Here is a 16688-nt window from a genome sequence, read left to right on the forward strand (position 1 = left end):
TCCTTACCTATGATTATGTCTTGAGGCTGAAACTCTAACTTCAGGGAACTAACTGGAAAAGCTTAATTTGCTGGCAGTGGAACCAGTCTCTGCCCTCCTAGTTTATTATGGATGGTTCCTCCCATGAAGAGCAAGAGAAATTGTAAAAGGCAGGAAAAGAAATCAAATTTTACATTGGTACATGGGAAATCTGGCTGGCAAAACCATGCAAGTATTCTGAGATGAAAATCTGAAGATAAAACTTGGACTGAGATTATTGGAAATTTAAAGTCTGAATGACTCAAAAGTGAGAAATCTTGACAATTATAACTATTTCACATAATAACTTTATTTTTTTTGTTATAAGTAAACAGTAAAGTTACAATACAGAAATATATGATTTTACAAGTTTATTATTCAAAATGTATTATTTCCAGTGAATTTCCTTTTCCATATTATGTTAAACATTGTATTTCCATAGGAGCCACAAAATAAAAAAAGAGAAAATAAACATATATAGAGATATAAAATAAACATATGTTTCATTAACTCGTTATTTTGCAATGAAATCAGTTTTCTGCTTCAGAAGCTTTCCTGAAAAATATATTTGTGTGGATGAATCATTTTAAGATTCAACAGTCAGTGGAAGTTGACAGAGTCTTTTCATAAGAAATATGACACAACCTTATGAGCATAAAAATTATATGGCAGGAACTGTTCTGTTGAGTACTACTTTCACTTTCTCAGGATCAGATCAATACATTTTCTGTCAAGGAAAAAGAATCTGCTAAAACAACTGGAATTTTTTTGCCAGAAAATATTATTTTTTATACAGCTAACAGTATAATTCCACAGCAATGCAGATAGACTTTTTAACATGGTATCTGATTGAAGTAAACTGAGGAAGTACTAAACAGATTTCCTGCACATATTCACAGCATCAGACCCTTCTTGCAAAAGCTTGTGGACATGCTTAACTTGAGCTTACACCTCATAGAGATGTATTTATTTCAATATTAGGTCTCTGCCTGCAAAGTGTGCACATATTTAAATCTTTTCAAAATCAACCACGCAGGGACTTTGGTTCATACAGGCAACTGCATAAGCTCATCCTGTAACAGGCTAAATCCCATTTACAACACATGAAAGGGTTGTCTTCACAAACAGCTCTCAGGGTCCAGCCAAACTCTGGAAACATTCTGCCTCTCCATAGCTTTTCAGGGGTGCTGTAATTAAAGACTGCCTTATTCAATCCCAGTGGATCTAGCCACAGTTGCAGAATTGTTTTTAAAGAATTTTTTTGTGTCAGCTGCAGCTCTTTCTGCATAACTCATGTGGAAGCTTCTGAGCAGCTTTCAAAGAATGTTAAGACCTCTTTCTGTTTGATATGATACAAAAAAATAAGATAAAGGGTTGTTATTTCTTTGTTTTTTCCAGAAATTAGAATTATCATTTGAAGGATCAGTTGTTATTTGCTCTCTTTTGTTTGATAGACCTTCACTCCCATTCTCTGGCAGCCAATATCCCACAGTATTAGTAAAAATAACTGGTGTCCTGTGTTGAATTAAGCATAATTGCATTGTGTTGATGGTTGCAATGATTGTAACAGGGTGAGGAAACAAAATAGTTGTTGAATTGGGTCTTGAGTTGAAGAATGATTTTGCACTGTATAAACTAGATTATTTGAGGCAGTCATTCCTGTATGCTTAATTTAAATCCAGTAGATAGGAAATTTAAATATGGTACTCAGGAAATTAGCATTTTCTAGGTTCTCTGTTCTTCTAAATCTTCATACAGGAAAGCTAAATGGAACTGTGACACCACTCACTTCAGGCATGTACACAAGTCTGACAAAAGACACTCTCATCAGATTCTGTATGCAGACAGTAAGGGGAGCTGAGCAACCACCAAAAGAAATCCAGAGTGGATGCAGGTCCAAGGGGAGCCTGTAGGTCTCTTCACCACTTACAGTAGGAGCTGAAGGATATCTAGCCTAAACTGAATCACCACCTAATTTTATTTGTTCTAGGCCTTATAATCTATTACTAACATATTCAAAGGACCCAATCACTTAATAAAGAGAGCTACAATGCAATTAATCTCCCCATTCACAAACCCTTTAGTTATGAATCTGTACACAGGCCCAGTTAGTCATTCATAGATTCTCCTACAAAATTGTGCCCAAAGTTCTACATTTTTAATGTGAATTACCGCACATACCTGGATAACAATGCCTTTGTTTGTCCTTCACCTCTTTTAGCAGATACTCAGGGAAAGCCATGGAGTTAGGACTGAGGGAACCTTGTGAAGCAATCCCAGAATATGGTGACAGCTGCAGCACCAGGCATCTCAAGGGGGAGTTGCACATGGTCTGAGCTTCCAATGCTCACATCCACTCTGCTGTTGCTTACTTGGACACTGAGGCTCTGGGAGGGTGGCTCACCTGCTTTCTGATGAGCTGTCATCAACTTACCACTTTCTATAAAATAAACCCAGTATGAGTATCTGCTGCAGTCCATGTCTGCAGACCAGCTTGCTCCTTGCCTCAGAGTAAATTTCTCTGACAGGAATGATTAGTTGTGGGGACTGAAGGCTGATTTTTTGAACTTCTGAATTTTCTACAGTTTCTTAGCTACCATGCAGAATTCCTGGAAGCTGGGGAAAGGTACATTCCCTTTTCTTCTCAGAGGTCATAGGGGTCCATACCTTCAATAATGTCACAGTCATCTACAAAACCATTCTAGTGTCTGGGGGATGCAGGCCATGGTGTGAGAGTCTCCATCCCCCACTGTCTCACACTCTTTCTCCTTGCAAGAAAGAGAAGCAAAGAAACCAATCCCTGGGCTTTGCCTCCTCTGGGGACATCAGGAAAGCCATAGCTCACCTTGGGCACCCTTGGACAAGCTGACCCATCAGTCTGCAGTACTGTTTCATACCACACACAAATGAGGGCTGGGTCTGGTAGAGACAACTATCCACACCTTGAGGATTTAAGTGGTTCTGTGCTTGTTCCTGGAGTGCCAGCAACAATGAATGCTTGTGTTCAATTTCAATTCAAGTTCTCTTCAACAATTTTTTTTTCAGAACTGTGAGGCTTCAAATTTTCATTGTCTCCAGCCAAGAGAGAATGTAAAATGGCCTCAACAGGTGCAACAAAGAAGCACTTCAGAGTCCTCTCACAACTCACCAGACACAAAGTAAATGTATTCAATAAATATTTTATTTTGACACATAGTACATATTTGGACTTTAAGAAAATACTATGGCTAAAGGGATGCTTACAAAGATGTTGACAAAAAAAAAAAAAAAAAAAAAAGGGAAAAGCATACAATTATCATTTTCCTGAACAGAAATATTTTTGTACTTAGAAGAATTTTTATGCTATTCATTGAGTGCCATTTATGTATTTTTTACTGCTGAGAATGTACAGCCAGCCCTGGGATAAATATTTTCAGAGTCACCCAAATGATTTGGAGATGAAGATCTACTGACTGTCAGTAGTTATTAGGTGCTTTTGATGGTGTTACCTGTCTTGTGCAGTCCACAGGGTGCCCTATATAAACCCTTGAGGTCACTGGGAGACTTTCTGTTTACTTCAAGGGCTCTGTGTGGGGTCTGCAAAGTGCTGTAAGCTCTCTATAAGGAGATGGGAACCTTTCTGGAACAACAGATTGCTTTGGACTACAAGAGGTCATTTAGTGAGGACAATATTAAGTATTTTTAAGTAGGTGACACTCACTGCTAAAATGCAAATAGCTGAGGAAGTGGTACTAGGGTAGTGCTGCTTTCCAGTGAATTAAGAAGAAAAACTTACAAAACCAACACACCACTTTGCTTCACACCACTTCAAACTGCTGCAGTCTTCACTCACACTTTATCCATGGAAACCTCAAGTAATCTTTGGCACACCTTCAGCATCCCAACAAGATTAGCAAGGAAAAAGAAATATTACTCACCTTGCTCTCTTCTGCCTACTCAGATTTAAAAGAATGAGGAATTCCTTCTGTTGTGAAACCCAACCTTGTGGGGATTCCAAGCTGGAGAGCACAAGTGCCTGAAAATATCAGAAAACTATGGCTTAGCAAGAAAAATAGGGAGTGAGCAAAGGAGCCATTCTGTTGATTTTGGAAGGAGTTGCAAAAGTGCCCCTGACTTCAGCTGGGCATCAGCCAGGCCCACTGGGCATAAAAATCCACTCTGCATATCTTCTATCTTCCACATACAACACTGACCGGGGTCCTACAGACAAAAATGAATTGACTGCAGCACTCAGACACCACCAAAAATTGTTTCTTTGTGGTAGAGTTTACCCATGTGTAAAAAGTCAGCACAAACAGGACTATGAGGGACTAGGATGGTACATAAACGTTGTTTTGTTCCTCTGCATAATTGAATTCCACCCTTGGAGAATAAGCTAGGAAGTCTGCTTCTTGATGGTCAGTTTTCTGTTACAATGCATGATGGATGACTGTCTCTAAAATATTTGTGAAGGCATGTATGTATTATCATAAAGAAAGGTGTTATTTTGATAGCACTGGGGAATGAAACCTTAGATTTAGCCAGAGATAAGAAATAATCCTTTAATACTTCCATAAAATCTCTGGTTGAAACAAAGACACAGCAGCATCCTATGCCTTCATCAGTCCCCAGCACTAAAACTGTTTCCTAACAGCTTTTTACTGAGCCTAATACAGAGGACAAAGATCAACAGGATGCTATTATCAAGCACCATGTGCTGTGAAAGGCTAAATGGTGAAACAGTCTGTGCTAGCATCCTTGTTTGTATTATCTCTGAATCCATGGATAGTGAGAAAATAAGGGCTTCTAAAACACCTAAAGAAATTGACCATTGTCTTATTATAATGCTAGAATACTACATCATACATAAAGGAGTCCAAAAGTGGTCTAGGACAGTTACTATACAGAAACTTTTGAATACTGTCGGACATTATTCCCCTCGTTTTTTCACACATACACACATGCCTGTTCAGCATAATATTGATTAGCAAGCGATACACAGAATTTCTCAAAGCACACAGAAGTTTTGAATAAGAAAGAAATTAGTTCCATTGGCAACATATGTATTTGGTTACTGCCACAAGGAAAGCAGGCTACCCTGACAGATGTCTTTGCAGGGATAACAATCTGACAAAATCACACTCTGGACTTTCTTCAATGTCATTGTAAAAGCTCTAAATAAAGCTGGAGAACAAGAGGTCAAAGCAATATTTTAAATGAGAAGTTTTATTCCAATAAAAACAACAAGATTTTACCAGATAGGCCTTTTATGAGGAAGGTGATGAACAGTAACAGGGAAGGTAACAACCATGCAATTTTCTAGCCAAAATCTAATACTACCCTTACAGAAAGTCCATCACTATTCATAGTAACAGGAAAATGCCTAAAATGTTTTTGGGCCTTTTCATTAAACCATCATAGCTGATTATATAAAAACTACTTTTGAGGAAGTATTCTCTACCTGTTACTGGACATAAATCATAAAGGAGTATAAATGGGAATAAACTCATTTTTCCTTGATTGAAAGCATGGCAGAGGCTATATTCGGCATAAAAAGAGATTCTGAAATAAGAAAAGTAATAAAACAAATATGTGGGAACAACAATGGACAATTTCCACCCAAGCGTGAGCATAGTAAAAAAGCAATGCAGAGAAAAGATAGGGAAGTGAAGGTGGTGAAAATAATAAAACAGAGTGTGCCCTATATTCTTACTTGAACGTGTCTTGGAGGACAAGGGGTGTTCCAGCCTTTCCTACCGTGATGGAACAACTCAGCAGTAAACACACCATATCAACAGTCAGCAAGACTTTTTCCCCTGGGGGGCAATGCTTATGGTCAGAAATCAAACCAAGTTAATACAGAGGCAATGCTTGCAAAAGAAGAACTACCAAAAAAACCTAGAATAGAACTACTTACTTCAATAACAGAGTTTTGACATATGGTGGCCCTTGCACTCTAATTTTCCTAAAAGCTTCTTTCTTATAGGACTACAGACACACTTGGCCTAACCTGAATGTTCAAGGAGAAGTCTTATTCTCCAGCCATTCTGCTAGCAAGGCTAGCAGCTCCACAGATATGTGCTGTATCCAGGTGCTCAACCATTTAGAGGCACTGACATTCAAAGCAGCTCAGGGAGGCACCTGTGGAACGAGGCTTTCCCACCTGGCACTGATTTGAGGTCATTGCTGACAGTTCATTTGGATTGGCGATACTCCATTCGAGAATTCATTATTGTAAAACATCTCAAATTATTAAACTAGCAGATAGCTGAAGTTATTCTTGTCCTAGCTCCCAGTAAGTTTTTTCCAATCATAACTGATGTCCAATAGTCAGTCCACTTTTCTGTTTGTATACACCATATCTTAATGGTGTATTTGTTTTCCCTGCACCATTTCAGAAACATGATAAAACATTCTGGAAATAGGTTTGCCAAGAAAATGTTTGAATCATTAGGGACATACTTGGTTTTAATCCATGCAGTTTCCTATTTTGAAAGGCACAAAATTACAAAAAACTTTTGTTTTGGTCATGTTCAGCCCTGTGTGCATGGGATGAACCCCACAAACATGCTGGAAGAATGTATGCTTTGTGTAACTCAATTTACCCCTGGCAATAATCTGTATTCAGGCCTGCATGCTTACCCCATTTCCATGTATTTAGCTCTTCCTGCTTGTTAACTTGTGTGTACAATGGAGTCCAGTCCAGTATTCACTCTGTAAGTATATCAACAGGCAGGTGGAACAGTGAGGACCTTTTCTGTGCTGGTGGGCATTTACTTATGTCATTGTACCTGCTGAGAAAGTGCTTGCCAACACATATTACAGCTCCACAATCCAGCCTCATGTAATCAGTTTCTGCCTCTACGAGGTTAGAGGCCTCCACAATGAAGCATTTCCATTCCCTGAAAAACAGCTGCATGAGGAATCAAGCAAGCAGATATTTTTACCCATACAATTTTCCTCTTGCCAGACAGCTGCTTGGGTTTTATTTGCTTTTTGTTTGTTTGCACGTTTGTTTGCATGTTTGTTTGTTTGTTTGTTTTTATGAGAATGTCCATAGGGAAATGTCATTTACACTTAATGTGTTTATTTACTTATTTTGATAGCAAATCCAAACAATTCAATGAAGATAAACATTCTGCTTGGCACATGTTGCATAAGAAATATGAAAAATTTCTAATGAAATGCATTCATTTGAAATGTAAGGTGCAGGGGTTCCTGTCAAGTATGATGTAAAATACGAGGAGGATTTTTCCTTAAGGAACTAACACTTCCCACAGCAGTTAACACTCTGTGTGGTAAGGAAAGGAAACAGAAGAGGGTGCATGGTCACAGCTTCTGCTCCACTCATCTACACATGCCTGTTACACCTGCATGTGTGGATACAAAGATGCTGAGATCTAAATTATACCAATGCCAGGAGAAGGGCAGAGTTCGAGGACTGCCCTGCATTGATTGACATGAATGTGATCCTTTCCAAGAACTTTGTCAGGGTTTAGTACAACAGCCTTCTTAGAATGGGTTCACACAGCATTGCTACTTTGTCTTTGAGTTTCTGGGGGCAGCCAGGGAGAGGCTTCACCTTTCTGGACAATTCAGCATCTTATTTCAGGCTTATTTATGAAACAGTGAAAGCAAAGAGAGCACTGTGTACACACACTCAGAAGCACAATGAGAAAAATATAAACAAAAATGATCATAAACTTAAAGCTACATAAGCAAATGTTACCCAAACTAAATCCCTCAATTCTTTCCATTAACAAAAATTTGGTATGTAACACTGGCTGAATGAGAAATCTCAGACCAGGTCTTCTGTCTAGCTGTTGCCATCTGTATTGCAAAATAAGAGATCCTGGCAAGTATTTACGAACTCATGAAAGCAGGAAAAGGTTCTGCGGTAGGGAATGAGCTCTATCACTTCTTTTCACACTGTCAGGATTTTGCTCACCATCTGTAAAGTTTTGAAGCAAGAAGTGTGTTGCAACATAAAGCTCCAGCTTCACAACAAAGACGAAGAAGTGACAGACCTTTGAGGCCAAAGTCACTTGTTTCTGGGCATGTCTTTTTGGAAGAACCAAAATCATGCACAGGCTTAAGCTCATATGCATGAACTGTTCCCTCAAAGTCAACAGAAGATATATGAACCTCCCTTTACCTGGGGCCTAGGTTTAATGTAAGGAGCTCTAGTACTTTTAAAAATAAGGTTTTAACATGTGCAGAAAACATGGAGTCAAAGAAATAGTCATCTAGAAATTTAAGAATGAAGGGGAAAAAATTATTAATCTGAGCACTGCTGAGCATGCATGATTTGAGTTCTTCTCAGTAGGACTTCAATAGAGTCAGAGATGTAAGGTTTCTTCATGAACACCCAGTTCATCACAGACCATAAATCTCACCATAGATCTCTGCATGCCTTCCACTAGGCAAATTTTCAAATTTTCAATTAAAAAAAAAATGCAGACATGGCTACAAAAACCACTGATTTTTCAACCTGCTGAAAGTTTAAAAAAAAAAAAAGAGTAGACAACAGATCACTTGTGTTAACCTGAACTGATTATTTTTTAAAATTTTTTGTTGAAAATTGACATTAAAGGCCAGGAAAATCCTATGTTTCAGGTTGGAGCATTTTAAAGGATTGCTTAAAATTTGAAACATGAAAATGCCTAATTTGGAAAGCATTTGAAAATTTAAACTTTGGCATGCAGATATAGGTACTTCTACCTCCTCTTCCCTTCACAGACATAAATATAACCCCCCAAACCAGCAATTTACAAAACTTATAATTTGAAAAGAAATGGCCTAGTACTATCAAACTGTTTTTTTGCTGATGGAGTTAAAATATGGATCAGTTCCATCACTTACCTTTACAAAATTATAAGGAGACAGGATTACAGCCAGTGAAGGATTTAACTTAGTGATACAGTGATTTCAACACAAACAAGGACTTAAGCTAGAGCTGCAGACAATCAGAACAGGGGAAATGCACACCCACCAAAGTTGTTTGAGGGCTAAACCATGTAGGGCTGGCAGACAGACAGTGTGGAATTTGCCTGCTTTATAGAGTAAAGTATCTTCCTTGCTGCAGCACTTGGCACTGGGGAAAGCCACAAGAACCTGCTGACTTCAAGGAAAAGCCCCATAAATAAGGCACACAGGAAGGCACACCATACATTTCCAAAAGAGCTAGTCCTTACAGGCTGGTCTGCCAACAATTCTCATGTTAGAACAGGGAGGAGCAGGAGAAAGTGCCATTCTAAAGTTTCACCTTCTTCTCCGTTTGAACATAGTGGGACAGAAACAATGCAAGGTTCTGATTTAATTTCCTCTCACGAGGCCTCTCACCTGGATGCACTGAAGCAGTGCACAGCCTTGATCCTGTAAGAATATTTATAGTAGGTGTCACTAGTCCAAGAAATGAATTTTTATTCCTTCCTTTTTTTCTCTAGAAGGCTTCAAGATCCATCCAGTTTTGCTCCCCACCCTACATCTTTCTTTAAAGCTGAAAATTTTAATTCCAAAAGCAATGTTTCTAAAAGGAAACACTAGATGTGGTTCCCTGTCTTTGTGTTCCACTGGATTGGGTGCTTTTTTCTCTCTGACAGGAGCTGAGCCAGGACTTCTTCACGGTGTCTACTGTCTTCACTGTGTCACATAGCCACCACCTGAATGAATATAATTCTGATCTCTGCCTCTTCTTCTCTCTTGCGGAGATGAACAAGATCCCTAATGCTACATCTGCAGTGCTCTGTATTTCCCTAGATATAACAAGAGTCAAATACCTTGTCTTTGAGTAGTACAATGACTAATGCATGATCTTGTTATTCAGGGTCAAATGGCCACTTGCTTTGTTTACTTTACAAATGGTAGCAACACTGTGTGGCCAAAAAAGCATGCTGTGGTCTCAGAATGAACATCACTCCAGGCGTGGCAGTGGGGTAGTGAGACATGCATCTGGGAAGCTCACCAAGCTGCAAGGATTCATGCTCGGACCTAATGGGTGCTGCTCTTTCACTTGAGTCACTGCAGGCACTTGCCACTTGTCAAGCACAGACTCAACAACATCCTCTTCAGCTAAGCAGTGGCGCTACCAGGCTGAGAACTTTTTGCTCCCTCATTGTCATCATTCTTCTAGACAGAAGTAAATACATATTTGTGAGGTAGCGTTGAGGTCTCTGGTGGTACTCTGGAGGTTGAAGAAAGACATTAGAACAGAGGTGTAGTTTCTTTAAAGCACCATCAACATTTATAGAAAAGGAAGAATAAGCAAGAAAAACCCTAAATGTTTGAATAATACCAGAAGCAGAAATAGGAAAAAGAGACCCTTCGGTGGAAAAGGAAGAAACCTACTTGATGGCACTAAAATGTAATAAGGGGCAAACAATCTTAAATTGAAATATGAGTTCCAATTACATTTTATGCTCAAAGCAGTTAAATATTATTGCAGTTTACATGAGAATTAAAGCAGAATTGTAAAAATTGGAAGGGTGGAGTTGTGGGAAAGCTGCTATGCTTTGGCCCCGCTTTTAACAAGGGAGTTTGTCAGTAAGTGAAGGAATCCCAAGTTATGGGGTATGAATGACAGACCCACTGCTTTCGTGTGTCATTGGCTATGGAAACTGATTTGCTTGCACTAGACTAACTCAAAGGCTACGCAACATCAGGCAAGCAGGTCTGAACAGATTTACATATTTTGTGTATTCAGTATACTTGTATAAAGACAAGGAAAATCTACTCAGTTTAGCAATTAGCAGATAATTGCTTCACTATTCTCAACATCATATACTTCATGTACACTAATATTAGTTAGTAAATATATATTAGTTTAACATATACCTAAATGTCTTCCAGGGTCAGATGGAGGTTTTTACAGAGATGATAGACTCAAATGGATGTGGATGTTCTGGCTAACCTATTATTCTTTCCTTCTGAAACAGGAAAAAATGGTAAATAGTTCCTCAAGTTGTAGTTATGTTTTTCTGACAAAGGGAGGCACTATGAAAGAAAACTCAGAGCAGAAGAGAAAGAAATGGATGGAACAATGCACTGGAATTAAGAAGCTCAGATTTAATTTTTGACTTTGCTGCTTCCAAATGGTGAGACTCCTGGCAGGTCATTTCACCTGTCTGTTCCCCTTCCTACTCTTGTGTCTAGTTTGTCAAATGAAAGTGGTAGCAGCTTAGGCCAAAGGTTGCTTCTAGGATCTAATGCTCTTAATGTCTGGTTCTGTTAAAGGGTTGCAGCTACCAATGCTCCTCTAGTAAAAAGAGGCATTAAAAAAACAAAAACAAAAAGAAACAAACTACTTGATAGGAGACAGTAGGAATTAGATAACTAGATGGACTAGTATGGAAAAGCAACACTCAAGCAGAATCCCAAAATTATGAAGAAAATATCCTGATTATTTTAATGTTGTGAAAGAACAGGAGTAAGAAATAGGAACAAAGAAATATAGTCAGAGTATAACTGTCCTCCTACAGAGAAACCAACAGAACAGGTTGGCCCTTTCTTTGACTTCTACAAACTTCTGTTGAGTTCTGAAGAAACTGAAAGTGGAGCTGAGGTGGGAACAATAGACTTCCTAGAAGTGTGCTTCTTGAAGAATGGCTGTCCTGCCCTGATCCTGTGGCTCTATTCCTACTCTGCAGTGAATATTCTGCAGCTTTAGTTCAGCTAAAATGCCTCCTCCCTTCACTGCTTGCACATAAATTGCTATTAATGTTACCATGTTATACAAGTGCATTGGGGAGGAAAATAGGCCCACTAATGCATTGTCCTGCTCCAATGTTTTTTAACCTGGAGGATGCCACGCTATTCCATGGACTGTGGGTGGGCATAGGCCACAGGAAAAAAGCAACAGAGGTGGGACATGCTCCATAAGGCTGCATCTGCCTCACCCTTTCTTCCCCATGCTTCTCCCTGGGCTGTGTGCAAAGCTTAATGCAGATAAAGCATATGCTCCCAGAGTTGCCTTATGGCCTTCCTTCCCTGCTCACATGACAACCGTCACTTGTAGTCAGCCATGGTAGCAGCTCAAAGGGAACCAGGGCCTGCAGGCGCAGGCTGCAGCTGGTTAGTCCAAGCTTCCTTTTTATTATCGGAATAAATTTACACTGGCCATGGAACACACATCTACCTCAGGCCGGAAGAGCTACTAGTGGACAGGTCAGTTCCACAAGCAGCAGGTAGATTCTGCCCTGGGCAGGAGAAGAAGAGAAGATGGTAATTAAGGATCCAACTCAGTCCTCTCCCTAACACTACTGAGCTCCATGGCAGGCCCCAAAGGAAGGGAGTTAAAAAAAAATATATATATATATATATATATATAGTATAAATTACTATTATTTATATCAATGCTACTATTTTTTCCTGTTATTCTTAAATAAGAACAAAGTGAGTGGAAATATTTTTTCTCTCTTGACAGACCACAGACACATGTCTTTCATGATGTGCCATGGATTAATTAGGAGGGGACATGCAGTTGGGAGGGAGATACTCTGCCGCCAGTTGAGCACAAAGCAGGCAAACCCAGATGAACTCACACAAATTCCATGGATGTGCAACTTGGAAGCCCCAAATCCCACTGTGCATGCAACAGAGCAAATGCTTTATCTGAGCTGAACTGTACTGACTTTAGTGCAGGCTGGCTGTGCACAGCAGCCCTCTTGAGCCTGCCACAAGGTAGGGGCAGGGCATCACTCTCAAAAACTAATACCAGTTACACACAAGTGACAGAAAGGTCCCATCTGATGCCAAAAGGTTTTGCAGAAAAATCTAGAAATGAAACTTGTGTGGAGTTCTAAAATGCTAACTACCATGCAACTAAAAAAATTTCAGCACTTGTCTTGCTGTCTCTTGAAAAATTCCTCATAGACACTTGCTAACACCTCAAAAGTCTTGATAACAGTGCCTGGTGAAAGCCAGAAATATCTCAAAGTGGGCATAAAAAGAGATTAATTTGCTTAAAATCATATACAGAAAAATGGAAATCCAGAAATATTCACTATCCACTCCCTCTCCCCTTCATGACGTCAGTGTTTGCAAAAGGTCCTGTATTGACAACCAATTCACTACGGACAGAATAAATCAAAGGCAGTGGAAATGCAAACATTCTGTTTTCTGAACATACTAGCATACCTCAGCTTACTCATCTCTCTTAGAGAGTGAAAAAATCCTGGTGCTTCTACAGACCTAATAGGTGGCCTGCCTTGCAAGTAACTCACAAGGCATTTGTAACTGTATGAAGCAGACACAAAACACAATTGTTCTACTCAGGAGTACTGTATATCCATTTTGTACAGCTGTAAAAAACTACATTACATGCAAGGTGTCCTTATCTTGGCCCCTTTTCTGAAAGGGCCAGCAAAGGTATCAAGTGTAATAGATCTGTTAACAACAAAATAAAACAACTTTTAAAATGAGGTTCTGTATACTGTCAAGTGCCTACATCAGTTATATTGCTCAGTAATTACCTGCTTTGAAAGGATTTTAGCAATGAAGAGGTATGAGAGGCTCCATGGTGTGGTGTTATTAATATGGGTAAAAGAATCCAGGACACAAGGCACTAATAGCACTAATACTGACATGTAAGAAACTATACCATGGAAGTTTTAACTGTCTGGATTAGGCCTCTTACTCTTACCAGCAACTGTTTATGCATACTGAAAAGATGCTGCTTACCCACGACTGCAAAGCACTGCACAATCTGGAAATGATAGAAGGAAGCTCTGCCTAAAAATTAGGCCAACCTTTTTATATGTGATTAATGAAATGTGTGTGCCTTCACCTGCCAGTGTCCCAGCCTCTGACACCTGACGTGCACCTGACTTCCAGTGGGTACATGGTCAGCTCTGCCTTAGCAATGAAAACTAAATTCTGAAGCAGAATGCATTAATTACAAGAATATGTTTATGCTGTTATTTTTATATTATTCAGGCACTGACAAACCCATCCCTGCTTACAACAAACAAGAGGGTGGGGCATTTACAATACATTTGTCGCATCTTAAGAAAAAATGTGCAGGCTAATTTTAAAATGTTTTCTCAGAAACATGGATACAATTTTATTTTCTAATATGAGCTAATACTTTACTGCACTGTATTATTCAGACATAAGAAATATTATTTCACATAACATAACACATAACATAATTCTGCCATACTGAGAAAAGGGATTGGGGGAAAGAGTAGACAAGCCATGGAAAGATGTTGAAATTAACCATTGGAAAAAAGCTCAGGACTGAGAACATATGGAATAAACTCTGCAACATCCTTAGACGTGTAAAGTCATAATGAAACACAAACATTGCTCTCCTATTGGAAAAAAAAAAAAGACTACATTCCCATTGTTATTATAACTATTATTTCTTAATTTATTATTAAATAACTTAAGTATTATTTTCTCATTAGAACTTTTTTTTTTTTTAATATGACAATTGCTGACTGGAAGTCAGCATCCTGCCTAGAGAGAGAGCCACACAAAATTTAGCTCTTCCTAATTCTAAGAATAAATGTCATGTCTTCTGTGTAAAAACCATGAGGGTCTCATGCTGCATATATTCAAGCCCTCGCGAACATTAATACACGGGGTCAGTGTAAGCAGTATGCTTCCACACTGTGTTTCATTTCTGTAGTGGTAAGGAGCTTCTCCCAGAAAGTTAGACTACACTTCCAACACCCATCAGCACAATCGCCATGCAGCCACACAAAAGCTGCTGGCCTCACACTGACGCTTTGTGCGTATCAGCCCGTCAGCCACAGAAATTCTCAAATGAATTTCACATCTATGTGTTTGGTACGGTCCGCGAGGTGCAGGGCAGAGGACCGGGCAGGACACGGAGCGTGGCACGGACCCCAACGTTATACTCGGCTAGCTCTGCCAACAGAGCGATCTCTATGGGAAGCCGATGTGAAGTCGGCCGTGCTGTCGATGCTGGCCCGGTGAGGCCCTCTCAGCCACGCCTGGGCGACGATTCCTACGGCAGGGGGCACCGCCCGGAGCTCCGCCGTATCCTCGCGCGGTGCCGCTGCCTCAATCCCCCTCGCCGGGTCAGGGGGCAGCGCCGGCCCGGCCCGTCCGCCCGCGGCCCGTGGGGGTGGCTGCTCGTGTTTACTGCCCCAGCAGGGGCTGCGCGGATGCGCTGCTGCCTCCCGCAACTTCTGGCTCGCCGTGCCGTGGCCTCTGAATGAAACTCGCCCAACTCGGCCGAGTAAGTTATCGGGAGGCTGCTCGGGGTGCGCCGGGCCGGGCCGAGCCCGCACCCCGCTACCCCGCGGCACTGCCCAGGGCAGACGTAGTTTACTCTCGCGGCACTGCCCGAGCGGCCAATGGACAGTGGCTGCCGGCGCTGTGGCCGGCACGGCTCCGCGCTGCCCCGGGCGGCCCCCGCTCCCTACACCGCTCCGGCACCGCCGCCGGGGGCTCCGCGAACCCTGCGAAGGGCAGCGCGGCGATCTTTGTGTGAGTGTGTGCGGGGAGTGTGTGCGCCAGCGGCTCCCTCGCGGGCCGCGGGTGTAACGGCAGCGCTGAATGGCCGGCGAGCCCGTCGCTCAGCGCGCTGGCCAATGGTGGGGCGCCTTATATCGCGGGGAGTGTTGTGGCGCTGCCCGGGTTGCATGGCTCTGTGTGAAGCCGCGTTCCGCGGGCGCCGAGGCGGAGGGGCTGCGCTGCGAGCCGCGTCCGGCCCCGCGGCGCGGTGCGCACCCCGCCGAGGTGAGTGCCCCCGCCCGCAGACCCGCACCGGGCGGGTGGAGATGGGCAGCGGCAGGGAGGGAGAGATAGGGAGAGGGGTGCCCTCGCCCCACGCTTTACGCTCCGCGCCCCAGCGGCGGAGCAGCCCTCCGCACCCCTCCTGCGGCGCTGGCGGACGGGAGGGAGGCGCGGAGCTTCCCCTGCCCGGCGCGGCGGCTGCCGCGGCTCCCAGTCACTTTTCCTCCCTCTTGCCAGCCCTGCCTTCGTTTTGAAAGTTTGGGCAGTGGAGGACGGGTGGGTTGGTGCCGCCAGCCCTCCGCCCGGCCGGCAGGGTAGGGGTCGCCGGGGGTATGTGACGGGGAGGGGGCCAAGTGGATCGCGGTACCGCGCAGGGCATTTAAAACACCAGCGAGCCGAGCCCGAGAGGCGGCGGGGGTAGGCCAGCCAGTGCCAGGCTGCGTTTGAAACCAGGCACCTCTCGCCGCCACAGAGAGAGGCAAGAGCAGCGGCGGAGAGAGGAAGGGGAAGGAGGGCGAGGAGGAGGAGGAGGGATGGCCACCGGCCGCCGCTCGGTGCGTTCCTCCGGGAGGACTTGACAGGGAAATCGCGGCAGACAGAAACGAAACTTCATCCCGAGGGGCGGCGAGGCGCGGGGGAGAGTGCGCGGATCGGTATCGGCTGCCGCCGGCCTGGGGGGCTCCGCGCCGCCGGGAGAAAGGGCGGGGGGGGGGGGATATAAAACCAGAGAGGGGGAAGCAGCCGATCCAACGGCCGCACGGGGAGCCGGAGGAAAAATCCCGGCGCCGACCCCGACAACAACAGCGGCGGCCGGGCTCGGCCGGAGAGTTGGGCTGTGCGTTTTCCGGTAGTCATCGGCGATGCACCCGGGGCGGCGGCGGCCCCGGTGGGCATAGGAGGGGCGGACGAGCGGCCCTGCCGGAGTTTCGCGTGGATGCGAGATCATGTTGTGTCAATAAGTTTAAGGTGGAGAGAGAGAGGAAGGG

At 42.8% G+C, this 16688-nt stretch overlaps 1 protein-coding gene across 12 annotated transcripts in view; it reads left to right on the forward strand.

The window, feature by feature from the left end:
• The first annotated feature begins 15576 nt into the window (after window positions 1–15576).
• The window catches only part of BBX (BBX high mobility group box domain containing), a 150079-nt gene continuing 148967 nt past the window's right edge, over window positions 15577–16688 (forward strand). For 3 of the 12 annotated variants that reach the window (XM_050973150.1, XM_050976834.1, XM_050972778.1), the window contains exon 1: window positions 16443–16668. In XM_050973150.1, coding sequence (XP_050829107.1) covers window positions 16637–16668 — 32 coding nt within the window. In that variant the 5' untranslated portion in view covers window positions 16443–16636. Of the gene's footprint in view, window positions 15706–16176; window positions 16257–16336; window positions 16356–16440; window positions 16669–16688 lie in introns of those variants that run through there. The other 9 variants (XM_050975967.1, XM_018920185.3, XM_050972425.1 and 6 more) reach the window with 6 other exon arrangements.

Source organism: Serinus canaria, chromosome 1, assembly GCF_022539315.1.
Source record: "Serinus canaria isolate serCan28SL12 chromosome 1, serCan2020, whole genome shotgun sequence".
NCBI lineage: Eukaryota > Metazoa > Chordata > Aves > Passeriformes > Fringillidae > Serinus > Serinus canaria.